At 39.3% G+C, this 15,923-nt stretch overlaps 1 protein-coding gene across 2 annotated transcripts in view; it reads left to right on the top strand.

The window, feature by feature from the left end:
• The first annotated feature begins 1,623 nt into the window (after window positions 1-1,623).
• The window catches only part of NETO1 (neuropilin and tolloid like 1), an 81,516-nt gene continuing 67,216 nt past the window's right edge, over window positions 1,624-15,923 (top strand). For both annotated transcript variants that reach the window (XM_072411508.1, XM_072411507.1), the window contains exons 1-3: window positions 1,624-2,746; window positions 3,884-3,937; window positions 4,026-4,163. In XM_072411508.1, the coding sequence (XP_072267609.1) occupies window positions 2,719-2,746; window positions 3,884-3,937; window positions 4,026-4,163 (220 nt within the window). In that variant the 5' untranslated portion in view covers window positions 1,624-2,718. The remainder of the gene's footprint in view (window positions 2,747-3,883; window positions 3,938-4,025; window positions 4,164-15,923) is intronic.

The following is a 15,923-nucleotide window of genomic DNA, read 5'->3' as shown; positions in this document are numbered from 1 at the left end:
TTGCACTGAAATGTCATTTTACCCTAGTGGTACTGGTTGTCTTATCCTCCTTCAGCCCAGAATTACCATCATCACCATCCACCTACTTATAATAGCCCTGTATCATCACCATCCTCCTCCTCCTCATAACAGCCCTGTATCATCACCATCCTCTTCCATCCGTGGAGCCCAGTGTCATCCACTTCTGTGAAGCCTGGACTCACCCACTTCAGCGGAGCCAAGTGTCACCCTCCTCTAGATCTGTGGAGCCCATTTTCACCTTCATCCATGGAGCTCATTGTCACCCCCCATCCGTGGAGCTTGTTGTCACCCCCATCTGTGGATTTCGGTATCCCCGCTTTCTGTGGAGCCCACCGTCACCCTCATGCATGGAGCCCCTTGTTTCCTTCATCAATGCAGCCTTGTGTCGCCATCATCCCTGGAGTCCCTGATCACCCTCATCTGTGGAGGTCATTGTCACCTATATCCATGGAGCCCCTTGTACCCCTTCTGCTGTGGATCCCCCATTTGTGGAACCCATAGCCAGCCCTATTCATAGAGCCCCCTCTAACCCTTATCTGTGGAGCCCATGGTCTTCCTGGTGTCATGCCCATCTGTGGAGCCTGTTGTCACTCTGCTCCATGGGGCCTGTTGTCACCCTCCTTCATGGGGCCTCTTGTCACCCTCTTCCATGGGGCCTCTTGTCACCCTCCTCCATGGGGCCTCCTGTCACCCTCCTCCATGGGGCCTCCTGTCACCCACCTCCATGGGGCCTCCTGTCACCCTCCTCCATAGGGGCCTCTTGTCACCCTCCTCCATAGGGGCCTCTTGTCACCCTCCTCCATGGGGCCTCTTGTCACCCTCCTCCATACCCTCCTCCATGGGGCCTGTTTTCACCCACCTCCATGGGGCCTGTTTTCACCCTCCTCCATGGGGCCTCTTGTCACCCTCCTCCATGGGGCCTGCTGTCACTCTGCTCCATGGGGCCTGCTGTCACCCTCCTCCATGGGGCCTGCTGTCACCCTCCTCCATGGGGCCTGTGTCACCCTCCTCCATGGGGCCTGCTGTCACCCTCCTCCATGGGGCCTGCTGTCACCCTCCTCCATGGGGCCTGCTGTCACCCTCCTCCATGGGGTCTGTTGTCACCCTCCTCCATGGGGTCTCTTGTCACCCTCCTCTATGGGGTCTCTTGTCACCCTCCTCCATGGGGCCTGTTGTCACCCCTGTCTGCAAAGACCAGTGTGATCCTCATTCTGCAGAGCCTGTTGTCACCTCCATCTATGAAGCATGGTGTCACACTCATCTGCAGAGTCTAATGACCCCAAATTAAAAAAAAACAAACAAAAAAAAACTTAACTTACTTTCAGGTGTGAAGCCTCCATGCTGAGTACCTCTGGCTCCCTGCTGACAGCCCCTCCTCCCTGCATCCATCATAAGCTAACAGTGGTGGTGCTGGAGAGTGAGGAGTATCAGACATGACAGGAAAAAGAGGGGAAAAAAAGGGACTAAACTTGCTGACCAATCAATGCAGTGGGAGTGATTCTAAACCACTCCCACTTCCCTTATTGGTCAGCAAGTTTAGTTTTTTTTTTTCCTTGACTAATGATGTCAATCTCCCATCAGCCCCAGCAGTCTCCTCTTCACTGCCACGGCGGTGGATAGTCCAGGGGGAGGGGTCAGTTTAGAAGGTTTAAACAAATTAAAACCCAAATAGATCAGTATAACCTGGTTTTCTATTATCCATAAAATGTGAGTGTGGGTTCGCTTTAAGCAGGCAGGCTCCTGAGAACAAAAGTCATTCTGCTGTCAAGAAGCAGTGTTTGCCAATAGAAGAGCGCAGTACAGGATGTCTACTTGAAGCTGCAGTTTGCTCAATTCGTCCTTTTCTTGTTTGGTGGTCTCCTAACCATGGCTGAGAATATTGTGTCTTCTGCTTTCTATCTCTGCCTGGCCACAGAGGTCAGATCCTGGTGTATGGAGGATTGCTGAGTGCAGACAGAAGTCCATGCAATATGGCCAAGAGATTACCTAGTAAAGTTTGATTGGGAATATTGAGGGATCACAGATCCAGTGCAGAGAACTGATCCCTGCAGTGCTGATCAATGTGCTGATCAATGTATTGATATCTCTGGATTGCTGCGCTTGTCATATTCATATTTATTCCCTGCTTGGTACTATGCAACAAACAGAGCACTTGGATCTGCTCCATGCTGAGGGATTTGACTGTTTTAATGCGGATTTCATCACAGAAATAATATTAAATCCTTATTTTTGTAAAGCTTGCCTTCAGAAGATTGCAAAGGTGGAGCGACCAGAGAGAGCAGATGACGGCCCCATTAATCCTTTCAATGCATGGAAAGACCCAGGAATCGCTGCTATGTAAAGCAAGTCAAGCCTTCCATCTGGCTTTTGTCTGCGACCAAACTAATGATCAGCTTGCTTCCGATCGTTCCCTACTCTTCCCCATGCTACTAACCCTTGGCAGTGACCTGCTGCCCATCCATGGCGATCTGTTGCAGAGCCCTGGGATCTGTCTGGGAGATGTCATCTAATGTTTCTATACATTGAGTCCTAGAGGCGATCATGGTGATTACTTGAACCATTTCAGGAGGCGATTGCTGCTGTGCTGGCTTTTATTATTATTATTTTATTTCATCCATCCTATTCCCCCGCACTGGAAGTCCTCCTGTATCTAAATGGAATTAGTGGAGATCGCAGCCCCTTGTGTAAGGAACAGACATGGTCCATGGGCGCAGTTTGTCTCACAGTGAGTATATCTGTACCCTGCAGCTTGGAAAGCTAGACTTTATTAGATCTCACATTCAGCTGCTGATTTTATGTTCTTCTAAGCTATTGATATTGGCAGCAGGCTGAGGACAAAGGTGATGCAAGTAGAAGCTTGTACTGTACATTCTGCTTGCCCATACATTGACATTCTGGAGATGTAACCCAACTCATTCCTTATGCTTGTGAAGTCAGGGAGGGGGTTGCTGTGGTGAATGGAGGTATAACAGTGTCATTTTCTCTTCTGCAGTGATTAGTAAAAGCTGTACACAGCAAAGTGCTGTTCTATATGATAAAGCTCTTTATGGCAGTCTTATAACCACCCCTATGCATGAGCTTTGCCATCAGCACTAGGCATGAGGGTAAATGACAGCTTAGTTTCATAAGGACCGGCTGTGTTTGTCAGGAACTACATTAAAATCACTAGGACAGTCAGTTTTTACTCTATTAAACATTCAAAGGCTCCTAAAATGTGTGTATATTAAGAAGCTTCATTTCCATAAGTCATTAAGGACCATGGACAGCTCCATCTGTGTGTCAATATATTGGTCTTTTGATGCTGCTGGTTGTTGCATTACTCTGTCTTCCAATTGCTGCAGCTTAGAATGTAGGAAAAGCACCTATGTGTACCTTGTGTCTACCTCTAGGTGATCTTGGTTGATTATATTCATTTCAAAGGTTGTAGGGTGTTTGTGAAATGCGGGTGTTCATCACCAAAGACTAGTCTAATCTTACTTTTATGGATATTCCCAAAAGGATAAAGCTTTACTTTGATTTGATGATATTTCATGTTTGGATCATTGCTTTGGCTAGATCAGTGTGCCAAGAGTTAAGCAAGGCACACATCACCTTATCTTGAGTCAGTGAGACATAACGCATTGTCTGACATATATCAGACATACTCTATATCCTCCAAACGTGGCTGCTGTACTACAGACTCCGAACACTTCCTAACCATCCTGTGTGTGAGCTGAAAATCTCAGCCAAATGAAATGATTTTGTTTTAACTACAAGCTAGGTCCATTGAAAGAGTCAGTAGTTCTATAGAAAGCACCTAATGCAGTTCATAATGCAGATTTAACAATGCATCTAAACATTGCTGTGTCTTCCTTTATTGCAGTTGTAACAAGTCTAATTATTCTGCATGTGTCTTTGGCAACCAAAAAAGTAGGAGGTAAGTTGTATGTGAACCTTACTACTGCAGTTCTGAAAAAATAAAATGCAACATATGAATTCTTGTATTTGGTTTGATTTTCTTTTAGACAAACAGACACCTTCAGAAGGACAGAAATCTTTACAGTGTGGAACGTGGACAAAATACACAGATGGAGGAATTTTTACTTCTCCCAACTACCCCAACAAGTACCCTCCTGACAGAGAGTGTATCTACATAATAGAAGGTAGTTTATGTGCTGCATACTGCCAATCATAGCACACCATGTATGCCTGAAGGTTTTTCATTGCACAGTAATTCCAGTGTAGTAATATTACAAATCCTAAATCATCTAAGTCAGTGGCTTTGGGGGTCACACGTAGGTCTCTGCTTCCCCCTAATGTTGCTTGTATCAGCATTTCAGTATGTATCTGATTTATTGCTGCATTATTATACAATTGCCATAGGTTTAAATGTATTGTGAATTCATTGCCCAGTATAGTAATATTCGCAATTCCAAAGCAGTTATGATCTAGCTAATAGCTTACGAGTCCCATGTTATTCTCTGTTTGCTTTGATGCTGTTTGTCTTAAGCACATGTCTGAGCTTTTGCTGCATTATATAGTTCCCATAGGAGTGAATGTTTGGTATAGTACTATACTTTAAAGAAGTACTCCTCTGAGCAGTATTATACGGACCACATCATTTGTTTCAGCATTGAAGCATGTGTCTGAGTTTTTGCTGCATTATAAGATTTGCACAATAATGAATAACACTGTTATTGTTGGCTTTTTTGATACAATTGGCCTCATTCACAAAGCGATCACCGCAGGGTGTGGATTCTTATTCTAAAAAATCACAGCTATCGTCAGGATAGAGACAAGAGGCTCACAAAGCTAACATACCAGGACTAGGATTTTAAGAAAAAATAGACAGAGATTTTCAATTGAGTCCGATAAGATTTAAACATTACAGTCACATGACAGTAAAAAAGGCGCTAATGAACTGTGTATGGTTTTCTGATTAAAATTACAATCACATGGTTGAAAATAAAAATGTTTGCACTGGTGTTAAAGCTTTGTGAAATAAACCACTAATCATTAAAGCTAAATTCCATGCATATGTAAAAAATACAAATTTAGGCAGCTTAGTATTTTATACATCTTTAAAGCAATCTGTTATAAATGGCAGAAGTAGCTTCTTATAGTCCCTGTACATCAAACATCAGACTGGGTAAGAGAGAAGTAGCACAAAGGGCCACTCATTTGTTCTGCAGTGCAAGGAACATGCTGATAGGAAAAGAGAGTAGAGTGACAAATGTAAATAAGCTACAAACTGCTTACTTTTAACTATCCAGTGGAGTGTGGGGAGGAAACCTGTCAATGTGACAAAACTATCAGATGGGATTGTGGGGTGTGGAGGAGCTAATTCTCAGAACTGAATGGACAGACACAGATCATTGGGTCTAAAACAACAACATCTGTAAAAACCTTAATTTTTGCATTAAAAAGCACAAATAGAAGACACAGTGTATGTAGAGTGGTGTTACTCCTTTGGACTTTGGTCTATTTAGGTGAAATTATTGGGAGATACATTCTAGTTGGCTTCAGTGGAGAACTGCATTTTAAGGTGGTTATTAGCTGTGTTTACCTGGTATATATATATATATATATATATATATATATATATATATAGGTTTTAAGTATCTGGTTATGAACCATTAAAAGATGGGTACATGGGTGCTTTAAAATGTTTTTGTACCTTTTTTTTCTTTTTCTACTTCTCCAACTCTTACTACCCACACAGTGCATGTTTTAGATCAGTGCATACTGTATTGAATCATTTTCTGAGAAAAGTTATTGTTAGATGTGTAATTAAACATTAAATATGGATTTTCACAATGTAATCTTAGTAAATTAAAAAGAGAATTTATGTCAACATTCTAGCTAATTTCCCTTAGTGTTGTCAAGTCTTTCTGAGCTATGATGAGAGATTAATAGATTAGTTAGGGGAGGATTTAGGAAGGAGTATGCTTTATTCATCAAATCAAGCTCTCATTATTAAGGAGCTATTAACCATTTTATATTTTGTTATGTCACCTAATAATGAGACTATAGGGTCTGTTTATGAAGCAGAGAAGCTATATTCAGCAAACAGAATCTTTCAGGTGTGTTTTTTTCAGTGGGAATGATTGATTCTGTACTGGTGAATGTGTTCTGAATTTTAGATTTTTATCTTATTTAAATAAATACTTTTACTACCAGCATTTATCAACCTTTGTAATATGGAAAACCTTTAAATAATTTTTAGTCTTAGGGGACTCCTGCCAATATTCATTATACCATGTTACCTATGTTACCTATGTTACATTAGCCTGGTAGTCATTGTGAAAAAAATCCTCCTAATTGCTGGCCATTGGGAAGAATGTCACCCTTACAGAGAACCAAGTAGATAATTGATGCCAGTAGTAACTGACCACATTGCTCATTGTTCATGGAACTCCTAGCAACTTTTTAAAAAACCCTCGGGTTCCATAGACCCCTGGTTGAGAAACAGTTTTATATATTTTAGTTCTAATTCCACCATGTTTTTAGGAAAGGTCAAACAACAAATTGAAGACACTAAATTAAAGGTCTATAGGGTAATTAGGACTAGAAAAAGTACAAATGATTTTAAAAAAGTAAAAAAGATTTTAGCATCTGTAGTGGTTTTGGTCCAGAGAATGGCTAAAAAAGTCCAAAGGCAACCACTTCTACTTTCTTGTACATGATCTTCTAAAGTAGAAATGTTCAACCATGGTTCCAACAGATGTTGTTAGGGGTTTCTTGAAATGTGCATGACTGATCTCCATTTTTGACTGTAGAATTCCAACACCACATGGTAGATGACACTGTATGACTCTAATGATGTTTTTAGTCATTTTTAAAGATGAAATTTTAACTATCACTTTAAGGGGGGGTACTTCCACTAGTGGCCATATAAGAAGGCTTTTTTCCCACTGACCCTCAATATGTTGGCTTTAGCAGTGGTCCCCTAGATCTAAAAAAAAACATTTTAAGGGTTCTACAGGGATAAAAAGGGTGAGAAAGTTTACTTTTAACTTTTTTATCTCTATATTTAGGGTGCTTCCTCATAAATGATTTATACAAGAGCATCAATGTGCATTTAACAAGCTTTTAACCAAAGTAATAATAATACATGTTTCCTTATTATGCTTGTAGTTTAATATATACACATTTAATGCCAAATCTTGTATACACATACAGTAAATAAGTATATTGATTGGAATAAATGACTGGGAATTTGTACCATATGTTACTTTTTTGCATGGACTTTTAAAGAATCATGGAACAGCTGAGTTCCAGCTATAAGTAAATGTCTAAATGGTTGGTGCAATGTTCAAAAAAACTGTAAAATGACTTGAAGTGTATGGATAGCCAAAGATTTTTTTCTTAGTTTAGTGTAGAGTTTTTTTTATCATCTGCGTCCTGTTGGAAGTTCACATCCTATCATGGAGATTTACTTGGAAGTAAATGTAAATCTGTTCAAAGCCAGTGGAATTCCCATGTTACAGAGTTGTTACTATAGCAAATGTTCCTGCTGAAATGCTTCAAAACCATTGAGGGTTGAGTCTCCCCAGAGTGGACATGGGCAGCAATAAAAACTGCTCTAGTCCTTGTTTAGACCTACAACATAATCAAGTCATCCCACATATCTCCAGCCGCTGGCACAGCAGCCATGTTTGGCAGTAAGTGGCAGTAAGTTATACTGAACTGCTCACTGCCTTTGCTATTCATTTTCTATTGGGCTGCCATGGCTAGATGTTACATGTAGCATCTCCCCAAGAAAGTGGTTCACTGGCATGAGGAGGTGGCATGAGGAGGTGGTAATAAAAAAGTTTTGCCTGTTCTTATGCTTGAATGTTTTAAGTAATGTAGAGATATTAAATAAAAGCCTAGGATGCAATCAGTGTAAGCTTGACAAAGCTTGGATTTATAGCAGGAATTCCATTCCAAACTGCTAGCATCCAAGACCAATCTACACAAATTCAAAAATGAATGGAGTTTTACTCATATACATCTGAATGATATTAGGTTTAAAGAAATGACATGCTGTTTTTAAAGCAAAACATCTGGTGCTAACAAGATGAGAGATTTTTTGTAGTGGAATGGGCAGCCATTACATGAGAGTTTCTGGGTCTCATAAACTTGTGTTTATATAAAAGTCAAGGAATACAAGGCTATTTAACAGGACACACAGGACAAGACAAAAATCCATTATACAAACAAGTTCCTTCACATTCTCCTAGTCCCTAGTTTTTTTCTTCCAAAATATATCATCCTATATGGGAGGTTCGAGAGGTTATTTTCTGGCTGGAGGATGAAATATCCTAATACACACAGTTAGGGACTGGCATTTATAGAAGAAGCGAAAGTATCTTAGAAACAAAAAATACCTTTTTGGAACTTGATATTAGTACGCTGTTTGGTGTATGTTATTTTCATAATGTGTACTTGTTACACAAACATAATATACAACATTCTACTCCAAAAATCCTCTTTCCTACCACAAAGGGAATCATTTTTTATCCATTTTCATCCGATATTCCATCCGATAAGACTGAAGCTAAAATTAGGCCCACAATTATTTTCAAGTCACATAGATGCATGTCATCTTACTACGGTACTAATTTGTGTCTTATTTTACTGATGAAAAGCTGAGGCAGCTTTCTAGCTTTTGTTTAGGAACAGCATAGTCTTGAGTTTTCTTTTTAATGAAGTTGTCTGAGTTTAAGAAATAAGTAAAATATAGTCACATCGCAGGTGTATTTTTACTTCTTGTAAGGGAGTTTTTTCATATTGAAAAATGAAAGGTATTGGTCAGAGGATTGGAGGTGATTGCAAGGAGTTTCCCTCACTTTCACCTTAAAAAAGAAAAGATAATAGGCCCGGATAAGGATATCGGTAAGTGTTACGCTGAAAATTTGCAGCTCTTTATTTGGGATTCAGACCGAGATTGTTATTAAAGGAATAGGTGGTCCAGACACTCCATCCCGCTTCCAGGCCAGAAATCGAGGAGTGCTCTGGAGCACCTGGCCATTGATTCAAGGTTGCATGTCTAGGTAGGAAAATTAAAGCCTGAGGCCAGGTAGCTAAGGTGGAAAGGCTGTGGGTAACTGGTATGCTGGGAGAGCATAGGAGGTCTCCAAAAGTTGAGGTCTGTGGGACCAGGAGAAAGAAAACCAGGAGGCTAAATTTGTGTTTTTTGTGTCATGCTTTGTTGCCCTGCCAATCCCCACAGAATATAGATATCAATAGTATAATTAATATAAATATATATATATATATATATATATATATATATATACACACACACACTCTCACCAACCACATTATTAGGTACAGCTTGCTAGTACCAGGTTAGACCCCTTTTTGTCTTTAGAACTGATGGAATTTTTGTGGCATAGATTTGACAAGATGCTGGAAACATTACTCATGGAGTTTGGTCCATATTGACATGATAACATTATGTAGTTGCTGCAGATTTGTCGGCTGCGCATCTACAATGCAAATCCTCTGTACCATTACATCTCGAAAGTGCTCTAAAGTGATTGTCGAAGCTTTTTGAGTACAGTGAAATCACTGTAATGTTCAGGAAACCAGTTTGAGATGAATCAGGCTCTGTGACATGGCACATTATCCATCAGAAGATAGGAACACTGGAATCATGAGCTGAATGTGATCAGCATCAATGCTAAGGTGGGCTGGTATTTAGGCCTAGTGTGCCAAGAAAATATCTGCCTTACCATTAAATTGCTGCCACCAGTTTGAACCATTGATGCAACGCAGAATAGATCCATGCTTTCATTTTTGTTGATGCCAAAATCTAACCCCCACTAATATTTAAATGTTGTAGCAGAAAACAAGACTTATCTGACCAGGCCACATTTTCCCAATCTTCTCTTTTCCAATTTTGATGAGCCCTGTAGCCTCTGGTGCCCGATATTAGCTGTGAAGAGTGGCACATGGTTTGGTCTACCCCTTCAGTACTCTGCTTCATGGTTTAATGTGTTGTACATTCAAAGATACTTTTCTGCATACCTTGGTAGTAATAAGTGGCTATTTGACCTGACCATTGCCTTTCTATCAGCTCTAACAAATCTGGCCATTCTCTTCTGATCTGTGGCATCAACAAGGCATTTTTGAGAACTATAGCTCATTGGATACTTTCCCTTTTCCCCATTTTCTGTAAACCCTAGACATGGTATGAATTTCAGTTTCTGAAATTCGCAGATCTGGCACCAACAACCATGCCAGATTTAAATTGAGTTACTCACCCTTCTTCATTTCTTCGCCTTTATTCCTCAAAAAAGACACGTCCCTGATAGCTGTTTGCCCTCACAAGTTGTACATATACTGTTTGTAAATTCTATCCTAATAGGCTATGCTTGAAATTGAAAAGTATTTCTAACTGGTTTATTAAAATTGCATGTCCTGGGTTTATATGAATATATATATGTGTGTGTGTGTGTGTGTGTATGTGTATGTGTATATATATATATATATATATATATATATATATATATATATATATATTCCCTGACCCCTGCTCTAGTCCCTGACCCTGAGCTAGCTTACAATTTAGCAGTCAAGAAGACACCCATATTCACAAGAGAGCTAAGTTTTGGAAGCCAAGTAAATTCTAAGTATTGGTAATGCAGAGGAAACTAAAGTTGGTTGAGTTTATCTTTATACCACCTGACTGAGCATGAGAAGAATTTATATATTCAATGCAGTGACATGGGTGAAAAATCAACATAGCACCTAAGTAATGCAGAACCTGTAACCACTGAGTCACCATATGCCAATGAGGTACCATATGATTGCTATTAAATTATTACAGCTGCTCAAGGCTCATACTGTAGGATCGAAAATTGCCATGTTTACTCTTCTGTATCTATCTCATCCAAAAAGAAATTACATACTGTGCATAATCAACAGGACTGGTAAAGATCCTATACCATTTTTTTGTTTAATTTTTTTATTTGTTGTGAATAACTAACTAATGCGTTACTAGGATATTGAAGGTATAGGAATAACCTTAACCTTGATAATAAATAGAAAAGAACAGTAACTGCCATTAGCAGCAGTGAAGAGCTTATGAAGTATCTCAATATATGTTTTAAATGTATTCTTAGCTTTCATACAGCAGAATCTTTTTTGATAACCATTACTTCTTGGATGGGTTGGAAGCCGGGCAGTCTGTACATCACTTTCCCAAGTAGTGCAGTCCTCCGCTACTTAAATTGCATGCAGATCTGGAGGCTGTAGTGCACATCAGTGCACAACTGCATAGCTGTATTTTCCCTTCTTTAAATGCTTATGATAAATTGTTCCTTAATATTGCCAATTCATGATAAATGACAATGTGACACATGCTTGCGAAGGTCAGTGGTAATATAATTTCTTTTTTTTTTATACGACTGCTAGCACATTTCAGTATATATTTTGGGTCACAAATGACACAGGGCTGATTTTAATAAAGGTTATACAAAGTTTATGTACAGTATTGAAGGTTTAAAACCTCTATCAGGGTATTTTTTCACAAAGTTTTCTATCACTCAAATGTACTCCTGTCTATTTAGCCAATGATCACATTTTGATCTAAAACTGTAGTCCAACACGTTATATGCTGTATTACTCCTTTAGCTAGCGTTTTCTTGCAAATATTAGGGTGATCTGCTGTAGTACATAAACAAATGTGTCCTGGCCTTGTGAAGTTGGTTCAGCTATTAATTTAAAAAATAAATCTGAAATACTACTCAAACACAGTAACTTGTAATTAGGGCCTATTTGGATACATGTAGTACATTGCATTAATGCTTGCTGTGATGCATGCTAGGATGCGTTGCATTAAAGCAGCCTATTGAAAATAAATAGGTTTTCTTTGCATGTGCCTAAAACAAGCACAAACCCTTTTTCTCTAAAGCAACTTTCTGCAACACAATAATATATGCTCCCCTGTATTGGAGTGCACTAAAACAAAGGTGCATTGTCTTAGTACGTTGGAGTGGCATTCAAAATGGGTTCCCTGACCAATGGGCAGTTTGTGACTCTCAGATAGTTTAAGTGACACCAATAAACTTTTTGGTAAATGTGTCAAACAAAACAAAACTGCGACTGTAGAGGCAGAGTGAATCACACACTTTATTGTAACATTTACATAAAAAATCACAGTTAATTAAAAAGCTCTCATATCACTTTAATATTTTGTATATGCCTAAGTTCTTGCTTGATGCATTTCATAGGCAAAAGCTGCTTTTTTAGGAGAAAAATTGAGATATGTTAAAATCAGTGTTACACGATATCTTAACAGCTTCCTCAACATTTTTTGTAATCTAAATAACAACAGGGCAATGAGAGCAGACATTCAAATCCACCTACAGTGCAGCGTAGTACAATGTTTTACATGTTTCCTTTTTGCCATCATAATCAAACATATTTGGCTAGCAGTAGCAATGTCTAAAAGCTGGTAGATAAGGAGCAACACGGGAGGCAACTAACAGGCTCTTTCGGGGACAGAGATCCTTACTATTGGGATCATCTTGCTCTAATGGCAACACAAACCTTGGGGGTTTGTCTCTTTCTTGACAGTGGATCACCAGGACTAACAGAGAAGATAGATCTCTTACTTGGGTACACAAGTTTTTTTTTAATGTCACCTAAATGCAAAATTGTCTGATTACTAAGACTGTTTAGGAGCAAAAGGGAAATCAGGAGTGGAATTTCAAATGGTTTGTCTGCATTTTTACAAATAGTGGTACAGCATTCAGAAAATAGTGCATGTTTTACTGTAGCTGCCACATTTATAAAAGATCAAGTAACTTTTTATTTGGAATTTGCATCCTCTACTGCTGCCGGGGCTGCTAAATTTGAGCTTGAAATATACCTTGCTTTACAGCAAAGATATGCTGTATATTTTTTATATTTGAATATAACCTAATATATATATTAGGTTATATATATATGAATATAACAGTAAAAATGCAGGCACGCTTCTATACAATTTAAACATATTTGCTGTTTTATTTACCAATTAATTTGTCATTTTTACTTGTACACCTCTAACACTAAAAGCAGAATGACAGGTAACATAAGGGGCCTTGTCACCTCATATGTTTTTGCTTCTACACCGGACAATGAATCAGCATTACTGTTGATGCATTGTCCATGAGCAGGCAAATTAGACAGGAGATTGCAATGCTGCAGTATTAAATAGTGCTGACACTTGGCTGGCTATGCAGTGTTTTATAAACTGTAAGCTAGGCAAGGTTGTGAGAATCTGAGATTGGCTAAACAGATATATGAATATATATACAATCTGTGCACAATACCAGTTTTAAGTTTTATAGTGCAAATGCAAAATTGGATCTTTAAAAAATCTAGAAGAGTTCTACATTTGGAATTATTGGAACACTTTCCAAAATGTGTACTTTATAACTTGAAGGTAAAATGCAGGATGTCAGACACCTCTTTTTTGTTGCTATTTAAAAAATAATTTCTTCTTTAAAGGGCACAAAATTTAAAGTTCTCATTTGGTGGCCCCAATCGCCATTATTAGAGTCTGTATTGTTAAGGTATTTTAACCATATTTTCGAAGCAAGAGGCAAATACAGTGGTACCTTGATATAAGCCCTTAATCCATTCCAGATCCTTAGACTTATACCAAACAGGACTTATACCAAACAAATTTGTCCCATAAAAGAAAAAAGGATTAATCTGTTCCCATGAAAAAAATCCTATTGGTATTGACATATTATACATTGATGGGGCTGTATAAAATATTATAAACACTGCCTAATACTAAAATACATAAATACAAAAGCAATTAGATTAAGTAAATGTAAGTAAACCTCACATTACCTTGCTGAGAAGAGTCGAGTGCCTACTAGGATGGTGCTGAGAAGGGAGGAGGAGGAGATGTTATGTAATTCACAGAGAGTTATAGCGCGGGTTGTTCACTGAATGGTAGCAGCTGGCATACTGTCGCTTGTGGGCAGTCGTGGCTTTGTCTCGAGAGAGGTAAATAAGGGTAGCATGCGGTGTTATGACTCATTTTGACCCATACATGTTCTAGCACACACAGGTTGTATACCAAGCAAAAATTTTTTGTGTCCAAAAAGGAGGACTTATTCCAAAGCCGACTTTTACCGAGGTACCAGTGTACTTTGAAATATGTAATTCAAGTTTCTATTTTCTTTGAAGCACAGTTTAAATAAGACAATTGCATTACATTAGGTGGTCTGACACGTTTACAGCAGCATTGAAATGCAACAAATGATAAAAAAGAATAAAATGATGAACAGCAATTTGGCATACATTCAGTTAGGGTCACATTTTCTGTAGAATTACATTATTGTGCATTTGATATAAGGGTTTGTTTTCAACTATAGAGGTGTTTGCATTAAATGGTAAATTACGCAGATGCAATATACGTGTTTTTCATGCTCTCATTTGTTCACTTTATAGTATAGTTCCTGGTGCCAATCTGGTTAGGTTCACTGAAATGGTAAAATTGGGGTTCCCTGGCTGTTTGCTGACCACTGTGGATTGGTTATAATCCTGCTGACCCACATAGATGCAGAGAAACAAAAATACACAATAATGAATTGCAGGGAAGTGCTTTAAAAATATGTTATTGACTCTTAAGTTGGTGCACACATTGTAAATCCGGGTCGGCAAAGTTTTATGGCCACTAGGCCATTTATGGGGTGGGCGCGAGCACACTAGTCTGGACCTGCCCTAATGGCTCTGCCCACCACCAGAGAACGCCCCCTGAAGTGAAAGTCCTCTCCTCCGTATGCATTGCGGAGGAGAGGGATTTACCTTCAGGGAGCTTTTCCTATTTACCGCAGCGGCCGAAGTATCAACGCCGGCTGCGGTAAATAGGGGGGCAATTGCAAGGGGGCGGCACCGGAGCTCTGGAGGCTCCGGCTCCAATAGTCCCTAATGCCCCACGGCCGATCGGCAAGAGCCACGGGTTGCCGGTTGGCATTAGGCCGGATCGGCCAGGGTGCGTTAGGCCGGAACGGGGACTACAGGCTAGGCCGTATCTGACCTAAAGGCCAGAGTTTGCCGACCCCTGTTGTAAATGGATAAATGAATGAAAAAAAAAATTGTGAATGGAGAAGAGCAGATCATGTGGCTTTCTTCTATTTAATCACAATGCTTTCTCAGGCCTCACTGCCTAAACACTACAACCCAATTGATATGAAATATATGGGTTTTGGTGTGACTAGAACATCATAATGGAGTGTTGATAGTGATATTTGCTTATATATGTAAATATGTAAATATTTTATATGCACCTCAGCCTGCGCCGACACACATTAATATCGCCGGAGAACAGTCATGCATGGCAAAAATTTGACCAATGTACATCAGTCCCCTGATGTTTATTGATCCATCCAAGCAAATCAGAAACAACTACTGTGCATTTTAATGGAGAAGAGCACAGCAAGGTGCCTCTTACTGCTTCTCAACCCCTCTGCTCCTAATAGAACAGACCAGGTGCTGTGTGGTGGTGTACAGAGCTCATTCATTCATCTTTCACTGGAAACAATCATGAAAGATCATTTCAGTGACAAAAATTGTACATGTGTACCTAGCTAGCAACATAGGAGTTTTGTTAGAAGCCATGGTGGTCCACAGAACATGGTGTTCTTTCACACATCGAAAGGTGTGAAATTGGATATGTTTTGGGTCTCTGCTACAGAGCAAAGTTTTAGCATACTGGCCAATGGACAGATATGTATCTTTATTTTTATTTTTTTGTAAGTTTGTGGACCCCCTTACATTCATCTGTCTTTCATAATTTTCATAACTTAGCAGTTTTTGTTCTAGAAATTCCTAAATACAATGGACAAATAAACCATATTCTGGCTCTTGGTGTATCATGATGTGGCATTGTATCAGTTTCAACTAAAGAAGCCATCTAAATACAAACA

This window comes from Pyxicephalus adspersus, chromosome 5 (assembly GCF_032062135.1).
Source record: "Pyxicephalus adspersus chromosome 5, UCB_Pads_2.0, whole genome shotgun sequence".
In the NCBI taxonomy this organism is placed as follows: domain Eukaryota; kingdom Metazoa; phylum Chordata; class Amphibia; order Anura; family Pyxicephalidae; genus Pyxicephalus; species Pyxicephalus adspersus.
The sequence above is the reverse complement of the archived record's forward strand: the minus strand, read 5'-3'. Positions and strand labels throughout refer to the sequence as shown.